Source organism: Micrasema longulum, unplaced genomic scaffold (genome assembly GCF_059751315.1).
Source record: "Micrasema longulum isolate JH-2025_06_02 unplaced genomic scaffold, ASM5975131v1 h1tg000093l, whole genome shotgun sequence".
NCBI lineage: Eukaryota > Metazoa > Arthropoda > Insecta > Trichoptera > Brachycentridae > Micrasema > Micrasema longulum.
The window spans coordinates 200,352-216,235 of NW_028277299.1; the positions used below are offsets into that span (position 1 = coordinate 200,352).

Sequence of the window (15,884 nt, forward strand, 5' to 3'; positions counted from 1 at the left end):
ATAATCTATGACATTCGATTGCTCAATATTTTCTATCTATGCAAAGTGCTGTAAATTTTCGCTGTCTGTTAATTCGTCGGGTGCGCGAATTTTCGTGAGTTTGGTACGATCGGCGCTAAGTAAAAACGTGATAATGTCGACCCCTATTGAAGTTTCTGATTCCGTTTGTGTTGTGTGTTTTAAAGGCATTGAAATATATTCTGTCGGCGAATGCGACCACCCCGTTTGTTTCGAGTGCTCGACACGGATGAGAGTATTATGTCTGCAAACTGAATGTCCCATATGCAGGCAAGATCTTTCCAAGGTATTCCTCTATATGCATTGCATTATCAATTGATTGTTTTTATATTGCAACATTATGTCGCTATATTTATATAAAAACAGTGTATCTAGTTTTCACCAACGTCATTCTTTGAATGTCAGACGTGAAGCTATTTAACTTTTTAAAACGTGTGTTTATACTTATATGACTTTTTTGCGGTCTAGCCACATGCTTATTTCAGCGGTCAAGTGATATAATATTACAATAGTAATAGTATAAACAAAAAAATGTTACTCTACATCAATTTGATATTTTAAAAAATTCTTATTGCTTCTTTTCGATATTTATAATAAATGTTATTCTTTATTTTATGATTAAGTTCATGGATATTAAATCACCATCAAATATGTGTACACTTAGTATTTATTCCAAATCTTTTAGCACCTTTAAAATCTTCTTTAAAAAAATTTCCAGAAAAATTAGGCTATGATTTGTCTGTCTTTCGTATTTCCCAATTAAGGTTCCCATATCGACAAAAATACATACATATTTACATTTAACAATCAAAATACATATTTGTTGAACATAGGAATTCATACCGAATAGTGCATTGTATCTGTGTTGTAACGTATGCGTTACCATGTGTGTGTGCTGGTTCGTCACCCGCGTCTGCCGCAGTCAGGCTTCCCGGCGTAAACGAGAAGCCGCCCTCCCAGACAGAGTCAAAGACAAAGTCGGAAGGTAGGGGCGCAGCTGCGCCGACCGCAAGTCAACCTCAATAGCCCTGAAAAGGACTTTCCACCCGGTCCAAGTGGTGTAGAGGCAAAGGCAGTCAGCTGGCAGAGCGAAGTACAGGATGGCGAACAGGGCGGAGAACTGAATGAAACACGTCTGAGCTGTTCAGAGTTAGGAACTCAACTGATTAAATGATATAAAATACACGCCTTATAAAGCGATGCGCGTCAGGCTCCGTGAGTCAGCCGTCCCACCCACTCCGGCTGCCTGGGAGTGGTGGGGGTAGCTCACCCCCACCACTCGCTACATGCCGCCGGCCGCAGGTGACGTTAATACGGGCGCCTAACGCCTGTTCGAGCTATTTCATCGGCAGCCACGACGCGCGCAATATGATTACAAATTTATATTTAACATTATTTAAAATATTCTATGGCTATATTTTGCCCCGGTATTACTGAGGCCAGGCTCGAAAGTGAATAATTTATCTTTATTGGGAGCCTAGCGCTCAGTCGTACATATGCCGGGGATTCTAGCTAGTTATTTGATTATATTTTATACAGCTACATATTTTATCAATTTATACTATGCGTCCGGAACATGTGTGTTTATGTGACAAATTGTGTTTACTCTCTTAATTATTGCACAGCTTTTTATTCCTTTTTTTAAGTAGTAAAATAAATAAATTAGAAAATTCACTTTTTGTGTAAAACTACGTATTATTTTGAGTGCTACATTTTTTTTTAAATCTGCTATTCTGAATGTACATTCATAATCTCCCTATAACAAACAATTGAGGTGGTCAGTGCAAAAGTGACATAATCCACAAACATTTATAAATAGACTTCAACATTGGAAAAGGTCCATAACCATGCATTCTATTAACTAGATGTGGTTAGCCCCGCATTTTCCCGTTCATTAATAGATAGTACTCTTACACCATTAGCAATCTGAACACCCTATAGCTACATGGCTAAACTTTGATACATAGTACACACGAGGACAGGACAATACTTTACTGTCCTATTGTAAACAGAAATTTGGAGGACAGAACAGTAGACTGAGGACATTGACCTAGAGGTAAACAGGCAGGCTATCTACGCGGGACAATGGCTTACCCCCACCATCGCATGAGTTGTCGTGTACACATTTATGCTGTGTTTCGCGTTTGAACTATAGTCAAATTGTTGTATTGTCTCACTTATCTCTCTTGGGCGGTCGATATTGTTCATGGATCTAGGACAGGACAGTACACTCCTGGCTATTGTATTGTCCTCATGTAAGTTCTACTTGAATGTTATTATCTCAGTTTCACACGTTTGTTAGTTATGTCACTTCTGTGCTAACCGCCTCAATTAATAAATGGTTAATGTTAAGTTTGCAGTTTCATTAAAATTATCTATCTAAATGAAGGTTATCTTTTTCAATTTGCACAAATAAATCGAGATTTTTTTAAATAAAAATTACCGAAAGTAAATCCAAATTTTAAAAAAATGTAATATGAAATCCAGAAATAAATAGAAAAATGATAAGCTTTTTTAGATACACTTATTTATTTAAATAGTTTTGTCGATAACTAATCTTCATTTAATTAGTTTCTCTTAATATTAAACTGAATAAAAAAATACATACATAGTTGATTCTAACTTAATATTAAACTGAATAAAAAAAATACATCGCCTATTAATTTAATACTGTATATATTGAATAAAATGATTTACAAAGTTGGTGCTTTTAATATTACACATAGCATTAAAAAATAAGTTTGTATAATATTTTTCTATTATTTACCAGGTGATCTTCTCATCTGTCAAGGAGCCATTCAAGAAACTGAATGCACAACCCTTCAAGAACAACTTTTTTGAGAGAAAGTACAAAATATGTTTTGTTTCGGAGCTGGTGAAGGACGCTTACCACAAGTTACTGGAGCACAGTTGCCAGAAGTGCGGGACATCTGCTGAACCATTCAAAAACTTCGTGGCCCTAAAAGACCACCTTCGCAGGGAGCATGATCTGTTCTTCTGCGATCTGTGCATACAAAACTTGAAGGTAATCATTTCAGTCTCAGCACCAGCTTTTCCTGCAAACTGGAGTATCTCAACTACATAATTCGAAAAGTATTTGCTTGGGAATTATTGTTTGATTATAGGCAAGCAGCCTTTACTTGAATATTTATATCTATGCATTAATTCAGCATCATGAAATGGCCACCATGTTTGGCAAGTCATTCTAGCTCAAAACAACTCTTCAGAAAAGGACATTTTGATTTTAGTGATGCCCTGCAAATGGATACCTTTGACGAAACCATTATTGATGTGGGAATTTGTCTGGCTGAATTATTTCACCTACTAGTGAACGCCTTAATATACTATTAATTTTTTTGACAGGAGGCAATCCACGTGCCCTGACTGGGATTTTCTAACTAGTCTGTGCAAGTTCAGTCATTGCTGATTGTGTCACGAAAGGCTTTATATTATTTCATTTATTTTTTTTCATCTTATGTTAATTTGTGAACTTTTATTTTAACATGATACAGTTCAGCATTTTTTAAAGCTAATCTGTATCATGTTTATAATTTTGTAATGTTTTTAATATAAATCTTAGAGACCATTTAGGGTATTGTATATCTCTATCAAGACTCATATCTTGCTTTATTCTTCCAATTGAATTGATCCCAATGTTTTGATGGCGAAAAGGGTGTTGACTACAAAAAGCTTTGGTGGTCAACAAATATGCGCCTGTGGGCAGGAAAGTAGGTATTTCATTCTTCCATTTGTGATGACTGCCGGAAAAACAATAAACAAACATAGATAACTATTATATAAATTACATTACTGTTTTGGAGTGTTTTATTATATTCTTACATGTTTTCAGTCATGTTTGTTTTATTTTATTGTTATGTAAAAACAATCCATGTCATTTATGTAAAAAAATAATTTTAGATTTTTACAAATGAAAGAAAATCATACAACCGACAACAGTTGGCTCTTCACAGAAGGAAGGGCGATATTGACGATACATCTCACAAGTAAGTACTGCTATTTAATGCATTAAATATTATTTTATGTGTTTTTTATTCAAATTCATAATAAAAAAAAACACTTATGCAGTTTAGCAAAATAAAAGAAGGATGAAATAATAAAACATGAGTACTAGAATTTTAATTTTATTCATTTTAACATTGTTTTTTAATAATGTGTTTAAAGGGATTTACCAGTATACCGATGATTTGTTAAATATTGAATATATATTTTTTTTAAATGTATATTAGTTTGTATATCATGTTTATGTATCCAGGGGTCACCCACTGTGCAAGTTCTGCGACCAACGCTACATGGACAACGACGAGCTGTTCCGCCACCTGCGTAAGGACCACCTGTACTGCCATCTGTGTGACGCGGACGGCCTGCACCACTTCTACGGCTCTTACGACGAGCTTCGCGACCACTTCCGCAAGGACCATTATCTCTGTGAAGAGGACGAGTGCAGCGAACAGACCCTGACCGGAGTCTTCAGGACAGATATTGATCTCAAAGGTAAAACATGTTTATTCAATAATATTTTAACTTTGTAGACAACCTGGATTTCACCTCCCAGGGGGGGTTATTAAGATAAGGTAAGTTATTAAGATTTAGCTCTGTAAATGCCTAGACTTCCATATTTCTTTCTCAAAAATGTTTTTCCTCTCTGTTGCGATAACTTCCTAGGGAGTGAAATCCAGCCTGTCTAAAAACATTTGCACATACAAGACTGGATTTCACCTCCTAGAGAATTATAAATATTTTAAAAAATAAAACTAGTATTTTTATCCACTTTAACTTTATCAGCTTAATTAAAAATACAAAGAATTACAAAATTATAACACGTTTTTTTATTTCAACTTTCAGTCAATCATATTTTAACTTTCAGTCATATCATCTTCATGCGGGGTAGCTCGTTGAACATCAGAGAAAAACTGAGATTTTGTGTCAAACGTTGACATTTCTTTTCTCGATTCTTGCTCCATCACTTGCTGCAGTTCCACAAATATGAGGTGATTTTCACAAAAATGGCGCTATATAAATTATCCAAAAATTTTTATTATTATAAACAGCCAAACTTGCACCAGTGACCAGTTTTACGCCTCTCTCCACAGCTTGTGTGTGACAAGAAAACATTTTAATACAGATATTTATATTTTCATTCATAATTTTGTCCCTTATTTCACTGTCACTATATTTTGAAGTAAATGGCACCTCAAATATTTTTTCTGTTTAGTTTATCAAATCATAATAGTAGTTTGCTTCGAAGCTTAATTTGGGGGTCAAAAACTCTCTAATTTTTTTTCCCTTTGCAGTTTTTCGCACTTTAAGTATTCGTCTAAGTGCTAATTCTTTAATATGTTGCCTTTCGTCTTGCAGCATAACTAATAAAATATTCTCAGAATGTGCGAAAAAAGAGTTCCGCTGTATTATTCGAAATGCGATTTTTTTCAGGTCATCCTTTAAATAAAATCATCTTTTTATCATGCTTAGGGTATGATCTGGACCGTATTTGCAAGAGGGCTTAGTTTTTATGCTGAACCTTGTTGGTGCATACACTTTTATTACGAACGTAGCAAGCTCGACCAGACTTTCGGATGGGGATGTTGTAGCTACATATATTCTCAATATTCTGTTTGCACAAGTTAGCCAACGAGAGTGTGCCAGCTTTCTGGTTGCTTATTAGCCAACTCAGTGGTCACGCTACCTTGTGTAACAGCTTGACAAATTTAGAAGATGTATTTTTGATCAGTGCTTAAAATGTTCGAGTAAATCTCAGGTAACACTTCCTCAATCTTCTCAAATTCTACCACAGGTAAGCTTTTACAGTTCTTTTACTTTTACGTTCTTCTGTAATTGTTTTTTTGTGATACGTAATATCACATATTTTTTTAATGATGGTACTGTCCAGTAATTTTATTGCAAGAACTAACCAAGTTCGAAATCTGCGAACCTTTTCAGACTTTCCGGCGCTTTCATCGTAATTTACTTATGTCTATTACGTTTAAAGAATCTCGCTATGAAATCAAGCTAACATACAGATCAGCAATGATTGATACTGATCTGTCAGAGACATCAGTCTTGTCACAAGCAGCAGCAAAAATTTTTAGTCGATACGTCATCTGCTTTGGGGGGGGGGCATCCAGCGTAGTATGAAAATCTGGAACTTTGTTGCTGTCTGACGAGCTAACGCTACCATCCAAAGTCTCGGCAGTCAATCTAGTATCTGTTGAGGGGCTTAAAAGTTGCTGAACAGACTGTTCTTGAAGAAATTTTATTTTTCTTCTCTAGTCTGAATTGTCTGCGCTCCAACACTTTGCTTGTATATATATATTTATTGAGCAGGTATACATTTTACGGTTTTTCCTTTGATCTTGCAAGAATTTCCGTTTATTCTCAAGTATTTTCGTTGAACATTTACAGAAATCGGCACAGATGCATTTGCACTTAGCAATATCAAAGAGATTTCTAGTTTCATCTTTGTAAAATTCTCTTTTTATTTTTAGCGACTCGATTTTTCCTCATTTGTTTGTAATATGTGATAGTAATGAGTGAGTTGACTTATAATCTGCTTCCGAGATATGACAGGAATAATGGCTTTAATCCACAGTTTAATCATTTCACATATTAGGTCTTTCACAGAAGGATATTTTCCATTGGATAGTCACAGCAAGTAATTTTTTACTCGCAAATAAAACTTTGTTGTATACAGTACATTTTATCCTTAAAAAATTTAGGGCCATTAATCACGGGACACGACGAATCCTTTCTTGTTTAGGTATTTCACTGAGAGATCCAAATCGAAGTTCGCGTGGGTATTTCAGCAAACGTGCGCTTCGTCCTAGAGGCTGAATGTGATTAATTGACAAGTGAAGTAGAGTGAAGGCGCACGGCAAGATAGTCTGAGAGGGGTGCGAGGGTAGAGGGGAGGGGGGGGGGGTGTTGCCAAATATAAACTGGACAACCAGAGGCGCTTGCCTACATGCAATATCTGACAAAAAAGCAAATTTTTGGTGTCAGTGCACCACCTGAAGATATTTAAGATTCTTTACTATATAATGCCAAGGCAGCGATTAATAATACAGGAAATCCTAAATTCGAAAAAATGTATTTAAAAATATTGGGGATTTTTTAAAATAAAAAGTGTTTTGAATTAATATACATCTAATATTTTACAGGTTGGATCCAGATAACATGTCCCGCAGCTACATAGGCAGCTGAAAACCTATCTTTTCTCATCGCGAGGTAATTACTACAACTAGGTAAATTAGAAATCTGGATTTATCTGGTCCTCTATGAATGTTACAAATAGACAAGTAGTGCATTCAAATCATCAAATTAGTATCTAAATGCATCACAAGATGTCTGTTTGAAGCATTCATGGAGGAAGATATAAAAATGTGTTTTTAGTGGCTAACTCCAAAATCCTGATTTTGAAGTAACCTAGTAGCAGTAATTACTCCGCGATATATTTATTTATTTAGTCAATGAGGGAAATGCTTTCAAGAGACAAACTGATGATTTATTTATCTTACCTCTTCACAGCTCACAAGGCATCGGAACATGGGCGGGGCCTCAGCAAGCAGGCGTCACGCCAGGCCCGTACCCTGGAGCTGCAGTTCACCCTCACCCCGAGGCTGACCCGTGCCCAACCCCAGCCCCACCACAGGTGACCCTTTTTATATTATATATATACAGGGTGTTCTTTAAACCCTGTCACATCCGAAACCACGATGATCAGTATGAACAAGAAGACATATTGGCACATTAAAATAAATTTTTAGAGCGACTAAAATCTTAAATAAAAGATAAATAAAAAACAAATGGTTGCTTACTACCGCAGGGGAGAAACGAGGAGGGAGGAGGGGGAGCCTGATACACTGTCAACCGCACGGCCGCGCCCCCCTCGCTTCTCCCCTGCAGAAGTAAGCAACCATTTGTTTTTTTTAATATTTTATTTTTTTAAATTTTCTTCGTTCTAAATATTTTTTTAAATATGCTAATATATCTTCTTGCCCATACTGATCATCGTGGTTTCGGATGTGACAGGGTTTAAAGAACATCCTGTATATCTATCTACAGTGGCGGCTGAAGGGGTTAAAAATGGGGGGTCATTTTTATTTATTAAGTACATATTATATATTTCACAGTAATTTTCACCCTGAAAACTCAAATAAAAATATATTAATATGGAAAGCAGTTACTTACCTGTGTCTATATAGATGTTTCTAATACGATATATGAATTCACAAAATATCACTTCAAGATTTAACAGAATTTTTGGTCTTATACCCACGTAATAACCATTTATTTATATTAGATACTTACTCTTTCCGCGAGTTTGATATGTTTCATCTCTTTCTTTCTCGTGTGAATATAATATAGAGATAAGACGTTTACTTCGGGACATTTAGACAAATGACCCGCCGAAGTAAAATGTATGTAATCGTATGCCACATAATATGTATAAAGATTTATTTATTTATTTATTAACGGACATTGTCCATGTATACAATTTATAAGGTTTAAATATTACAATAAAAGAGTAGTTTAAAACATTTAAAGAAAAAAGAAAGAAGCATTGACAAACATAAGGGACATCGAGACAAGATCTGGACTATTTATTTAGTGCTCGTTTAAATCGTTGTAAACTTAAACCAAAAAAGTCCAGATCCTGTCTTGAGTTAACAATACGACAAAGACGGGTCATTGGAGAATTTAGGCCATAGATAGCGGAAGATATGCGGATTAATAATATTTTAAATACCTAATTACATTATATTACAGTAAAACCTCATTTTTTACGTTCCTCGATTTTACGTTTTCCCGCTTTTTACACCGAAATGTTCAGGACCCATTTTTCTTCATACATTCTCATACAAATATTACCCTCAATTAACGTTTTTTACATTTTTCATAACCCCAGTTTCAAAATAGTATCAAAAGATGTGTCAAAAAAGCCAAAATTATGTCGTGATAATGAAGCCGCGGCCTGTGCGACACCGCGTGTGCCACGCGGAAGAAGAATAAAAACAGGTAAACAACTAATAAAAGATAAATTATTGTCTTAACCTAAATTCAAAGCAGGTGCAGTGTAATTGACCTTTTTGTTTAAGTGTCTTCCTTTAGGGTTAGTCTTAGTTTTCGTTTGAACAATAACGTCATATTGACTTGTAAAGATCATGATACGCAGTTGACAAACGTTTAGAAATAATAAAGTTTTAATATCATTAAAATATTTAAAGTTATAAAAAAGATGGTTTAAAAAGCCGCGATCTATATGACAGTTGTTTTTAGTGATGCCATAGAAAAAAAAATGATACCGTATAAATAAAATTTCCCAACATTTAGGGGAAAAAATATTTTATGTTATTCAATGCAAATTCAAAATTCTATTTTAGTTTTTTATTTATTTACACATAAAATAATTTTAACATGTTTTTAAATCAAATAAAAAATAGCTTACATAATATTGTTGGAAAAAATTAAAAAATATTTTTAGTGAAATCATTGAAAATAGGTAAAAAAAAATATATTGTCAATTTTCACTTATCACCGTTTTTACCATTTTTCCGGAAGTATATTTACACTATAGTGTAGCAAATCAATTTTATTTTTATGTAATTCCTAATTTTTCATTTCCTCACTTTAGCATTTTCCTCAGTTTCACACTTTTTTCTTGCTCCCTTGAAAAACGTAAAAAGAGGGTTTTACTGTATATACTATCTTTATAATATAATATAGGTAAATATTGTACTTAGTTGGTAGCTAATTTTGGGGGGTCATTGACCCAATGGACATAAAGGAAAGCCGCCACTGTATCTATCTATCTACCTAAATAATAAGAGTTTCGGATTGCTTAAATGGGATTATTGTCTTGAATTTTTATTTATTGGCAATTCTTGAAAAATTCCTATTCAGTTCTTCTTGTGCCACTCCCATCGGAGGTGGCGACTATAGCTTTAAACTCTCGATTCTGGGCCATTCTGACGCCCATTGCTGCATCTGGTATTCCAAACCACTGCCGAAGATTCCTGGACCATGATGTTCTTTTGCACCCCATACCCCGTCTATCCTCTCTCTCCCAGCAGAAATCCGAAACTGTGGGAGTGAAGTGATATTTCGGAAGAAACTTAAAACCCACTTGTTCTCTAAATTATTTGAATAAATTCTTAGCATGTGGTGGAAAATTAATATGAAAAAGTACATTATTTTTCTTAAATTAAAAAGTTAAAATTAAATTTATATCTTCATATAATCACTTTGTAAAGCGCCCTTGAGGTATTATATTACGAAAATGGCGCTATATAAGTTATCCATAATTATTATTATTATTATTATGTAGAAGGGCATGTTTTTCTCCATGGAATATGTGGCCAAAGTATACAGCCTTTCGTTTTTGGCAGTGGTTAACAGCTCTTGGTCTTTTATTCGGTACCCTTTCGTTGTACACTCGATCGGCCCACACGTTTCTAATGTTTTACTTTTATTTATCATATGGAGATTTTGAAACTCCATCCTCCCACTCCATACAACAGCACGGATAATACGTATGCTTTCACAGCTCTCAATCTCGTGCTCAACCTCAGGTCTCAATTGCATAAGAGTTTTCACATTCTGTAGAAGGTTTGTCCATCTCGATTCTGGATTTATTTCAGAGTCTGGGTTCTACTCATCATTCAGCCAGCAGCCAGAGTATTTAAAATGGGAGGTATGTTCTATTGCCTCACCGTCAATAATAAGAATGAAATAGGTGCCGCTCCATTTACTGACTACCATGGTTTTAGTTTTGAGTGCATTCATTTTGAGCCCAAAGCTTTTTCCAGAATTATTGAACACGTTGACAATTTGCTGCAGATGTTCAGAGGTGTGGGCAATAATGACAGTGTCATCAGCATCTTATGCTGTTTATTACTTTGCCATTCGTCAACATCAGTATGATACAATTCAATGGCCCTAAAATTATTGACTTGAAAAACTGAAAGCTGTTTATTTTGCTCAGTCGGGTGGAACCGGAGCCCGTATATGAGATCCCACACGAGGAACTGGCGGCGAGTGGGCCCTGCATCGACACGGGCAGCACGGAGCAGTTCCCCACTTTGGCAGGCTGCGGTAGCGCCGCCCCCCTGGGAGGCGGAGGGGGTGGGGGCCCAGCGCGACCGATACGTAACAGCGCCAGTGCGCTGCAGCGCACGCAGCAGAACTTCCCGTCGCTGGCGCGGGAGGATGGTCCCCCCGCCTCCTTCCGCGTCAGCATCCCTCACCAGCCGGGACCTTCGGGCGCCGTTATTAGGACTAATGGTGAAATTTATTTTTAATTTTTCACTATTAGGCCAGTAACCTTGGTCTGATGACATTTTTATTTTATTTTTTGAGCATGTCAACAGTAACACACACAAATTAAAAATATTAAAAAAACAAAATATACAGTGAATAAAAGCAATGACAGATATCCACAGAAATACATGAAATATAAATCAGTTATAATGTATCTTGGTGTGTAAATATATGTGTTAGATATTGAATCAGAGATGGAAACAAACACAAGGCAGGTTGCAGGAAGTGGTCAGACGCGGTTGGCTCGGGATAAGGAGATGTGGAGATCTAAGGGGGTGGCCTAAGTTCACCATTGGATGCGAGAGGGCTGATGATGATGAGTCTTAACTGTTTTATTTTTTAGGGCATGATTACCATTTGGGCAACCACGAAGTATTCGAGTTTGTTAGTGAAAATTCTTGGTAGAAGTTCATTGATTTTTATTATAGAAATAAAAGAAGAATTTACTTAAATACACAAAAAAAAACCGGTGACCCTTCTAAATGCCAAAAATACATTGCAATTGGACTACCAATTCTGTCTCCTATGCACCACTGGATAAAGACGGGGAAATGATAATATTGGCCTCGGCCTCGTTGTGTAGTGGTCAAACGCGTTTGCCTGACATGCAACAGGTCTCAGGTTCTATTCCCGACATGGTTGAGATAAAGTATTTATTTAATAAAGTGTTTTTATGGTTGAATATTTAATAATCCCCGTATTGGCTCTTGAAGCATAAGACTGATCGTCTTCCTTACATGTAAGAAAAATTATCAAGATACGCTGCGATTGGTGTACCAATGCAGTGCCCTATTCACCAATAGAAGAAGAATGATAATATAATTTCTGTCTCATTTTCATTTATAACAATGACAATAATCACTCAACTTGTGACTGAAAGTAAGGATACATCTCTTGCAACATTTTAGTTGCAACACACTTCTGATACACGAAAACAAGTACTTAGCTTAAATATTATTATGTTACAATAAAAGTTATCCTCATAATGTAATTGAGACACATTTTAAATATATGTTTCTAACGACATTGAAACCATTGTATTAGTTTTATACTGTGTTTTGTTTTTATGATAAAAATAAAATGAACACAAAATAATTGAAAAATTAAAAAAAACTATGCTGGAAATTCATTTGAAATCAAATAAAACTACAATAAAGCATAACTGTTTCATTGTGATCTGTAAAATAATTTCTTTTTGTTTGCAGCTAAACCAAATGTGTCCATCCAAGTACATAACCGTCCACAATCTAGTGGCAATCGATTTAGTCTTACTGAGACGAGCAACAAGCAGTTGGCCATGAAATTGGCCGATAAACAGCAGCAAATGGAAACCAGTCGCAAGTTTATGGATGAATTCCCTAGCCTTAGCAAGAAGGACAGAAATATTCTATTGGAGAATAATTACACCAGCTACCAACCACCTGCTAATACAATTGCTAAAAAGGTTTGTCCACATTTATATAGAACGTACATTAATACCCATATGCTGAGTTATTCCTCAATAGTTAAGGTGAGTCAAGGTTGGTCCTCACCTCAATTCAAACGTTCCGTTGTGAATTATGAGTTCTATGGCAAACTTTCTCTATAGAAAGCCATCTTCTCCACTGATAAAATACAGTATTGTGCAAATTAATAGAAAAGAGTAATTTTTGTCATTTTTTGCGTATAGCAACACTCATACGTCAATTTGACAGTTGTTAAGCGCCAAAAATTATGACTTACAGTTCATTAATCCTTTGGGAGCTCATATTGTTGTTTGTTTGTATACTATCTGTTGTTTTTTTTAAGCATTTTCTCAATAAACTGAGTAAATTTTGTTCTAATGGTAGGGTTGTATTTCAACAGGACTCAGCTCCTTGTTTTGTATCGAAGTTTATGCTCAAGTATTTCAATAATAAAAAGATAACTCTTTTAGACTGGCCTGGAAATTCACCTGACCTAAATTAACCCTATAAAAACATTGTGGGCAATTTGTAAATCTAGGATACAAAAATTGGACTGCATCATCAAGATAGAGATGATAGAAGCTGTTATTCAGATGTGGTTTCGAGATGACAGAATAAAAGAAAATTGCCTAAGTTTAATTGATTCCATGCCAAAACGTGTTCAGCAAATAAAAGCAAAAGGAGGACATACATCCTATTAAATAAAAAACGTATTTTATGATTGCAAGGAATTTTATTGCATTAATTCGCACAATACCGTAGTAAGTTTGTAAGTTGTCAAGCATCGCTACCTTTCTATTTCAATGAGTGTTTTGACAGAAGTACCAGAAAATTTCTGGTAGCATAAAATCTATTGGAGGTATCAAAAGCCCCTGATTGTTGACCTTTTTCTTGTGAAAATCATTGGCAATAAAAGTTGAATAAATGTCATTTTTCCTTATCGAAACCTTAAGTAAAACAAAGCATACTTTTAAGTTATTGAAGTTAAAAGTTGAAACTGTTAAAAAAAAAAATCATTTGAATAAAGCCAAAACAGGAAATACAAAATTGTATGACAAGATCAGGTAGTTCTACATAAATATATTTTGAAGCTGGTTTAGTAACAATTTAAATTGATTTTTTATACCAATGTTATCTTGATACTAACTGAAATGCTGATTCATGAAATAAGCATTGATTAGCCCAACGTATCATAAAATATATTCTACAGTGTAAAATAATTTTGTAAAGTTTTATTACTTTACTGGTTAAATTTTTAACAGATATCGGCTCCTCCAGTCAGCCAACCGGCACCCATTCCACTAGCTGCGGTGCGAGCTCCCCCTCCGCCTACTCTGGAGGCCTTCCCCGCCCTGCACTCCTCAGAGGCCCCTGCGCAGCCACAGTGGATCACCCCCCGCCCCAAGGAGCCCCCGGCCACCAAACCCTCCAAGGCTGCCCCCGCTCCTGACTTCCCCTCCTTAAAATCCAAAGCTAAGAAGAAAAATGACAAACCGACTACCCCAATACACACAGAAGACTCCAACAATAATAGCAGTAATAATAACAATAAGAAGAAAGCCAAATCCAAGGAGCGCTCCCCCGATAGTGTCCCATCTGATTTTGTCATCAAAAACAAAATAAACGACAAAGAAAACGCCAAGAACGGGACCGAGGTAAACAAAAAGAAAATTAATGTCTCGGGTGATTCCAAAGATAAGAAAAATGCTAATCTGAAAAATGGACCACTGCCAGATAAAATGAAAAATTCCAATGAGATAAAAAATAAACCTGAAAACAAAAAATCACTGAAAGCCTCCTCTATTCCTGATTTAGAAAAAGATTTCCCCTCTCTGAATATCGTGACACCTCCAGCCTCAGGAGTGGCGGCCAAGGTGAATGAGAGCAAACCTCCCCCGGGCTTTAGTAAGCCCCCCCCAGGTTTCAACGGCCACCCTCCCGCCTTCCACCGCGCCATTCCACCTTGTAATGGATTTACGTTCACCAGCTCCTCGGGTCAGAATTACAATATTCCCACGCACAATTATGTGCAACCTATTGATTTTAACGAACGAAACAAGTCATTAGTAGCTAAGTTTTTAGAGGTGTTAGACTCTCCCGAGTCATTCGAGGAATTCAAGCAGCTTTCGCAAATGTTCAGGGAAGGGTCTTTTTCTTCAAAGTCGTATTACGACCATTGCATCAAGGCTCTGGGGGATGACTTCGAATCGGTGTTCCCGGAACTTCTGGCGCTGCTTCCGGACATCCGGCGACAGCGAGAGCTGTACGCACAGCTCGGTGCGCGCTACCGCATGGCCCTGTTTGAGTGCCCCACTTGTGGACAGGTCCTGCCGGAGGAGGACACGGTGGGTCACCACTCCTACCACAGTATGCAGGCTACCTTCCCCGCTCTCGGGGCCACCTCCCTCCGCTACTAGAGTGCCTTATATAGTCAACTCCCATTATTGACTGGGTATTGTAAATATTCGTTAAAGTTTAATTTATTTAATGTTTAAAAGCGTTATTGATTATCAAATTTGAATGTTTATTTTATTTGAAAGGGTTTAATTAGGATGAGTTTTTCGGAGTAACTGATGCGACCAATAAACATCAATAATTATTTTATTTATTATTTTACCTTCATCAATACGTTTCCCTATTTATACCTCTATATGTATCTTACCAGATAATTATTAATAGTTTAAGAATATAATTATCACAACCCTACAGCAAAAATTTTTCAAATTTGATATAATTTTTTTGCAAAACTCTTCGATTCAAAATTATATTTTTAATATCAAATTATGTAACTCCTGATAGACCTTTTCCACACTCAAAAAAAAAAAAAACAAAACTTTAAAACACTAATTTACAAACTTAATTTTATTATTTTTTGTAAATGACATTATTTATTATTCAAACATTTACCGTCAAATGTCTCAAGACAGAATACATAATAATGTGTACAAAATTTTTTATATTTGGTAATTCATCATAATAATAAAAATATAAAAAATTTGGTTTTGACCACTTATTTTTTCTACCGACCGGTTTTAAAGCTACTAAAGCTTCTTTATCAAGGTATAATTAACCAATGAATTTTACCCA

The 15,884-nt window shown here is 35.7% G+C and overlaps 1 protein-coding gene across 1 annotated transcript; it reads left to right on the forward strand.

The window, feature by feature from the left end:
- Positions 1–34: 34 nt before the first annotated feature.
- LOC148284746 (E3 ubiquitin-protein ligase ZNF598) lies at positions 35–15,630 on the forward strand. Its single transcript, XM_088235367.1, has 8 exons — positions 35–304; positions 2,789–3,043; positions 3,937–4,022; positions 4,292–4,530; positions 7,561–7,684; positions 11,018–11,316; positions 12,558–12,796; positions 14,060–15,630. Exons 1-8 carry the CDS (start codon positions 134–136, stop codon positions 15,212–15,214), a joined length of 2,568 nt encoding a protein of 855 aa, XP_088091493.1. The 5' UTR covers positions 35–133; the 3' UTR covers positions 15,215–15,630.
- Positions 15,631–15,884: the final 254 nt, after the last annotated feature.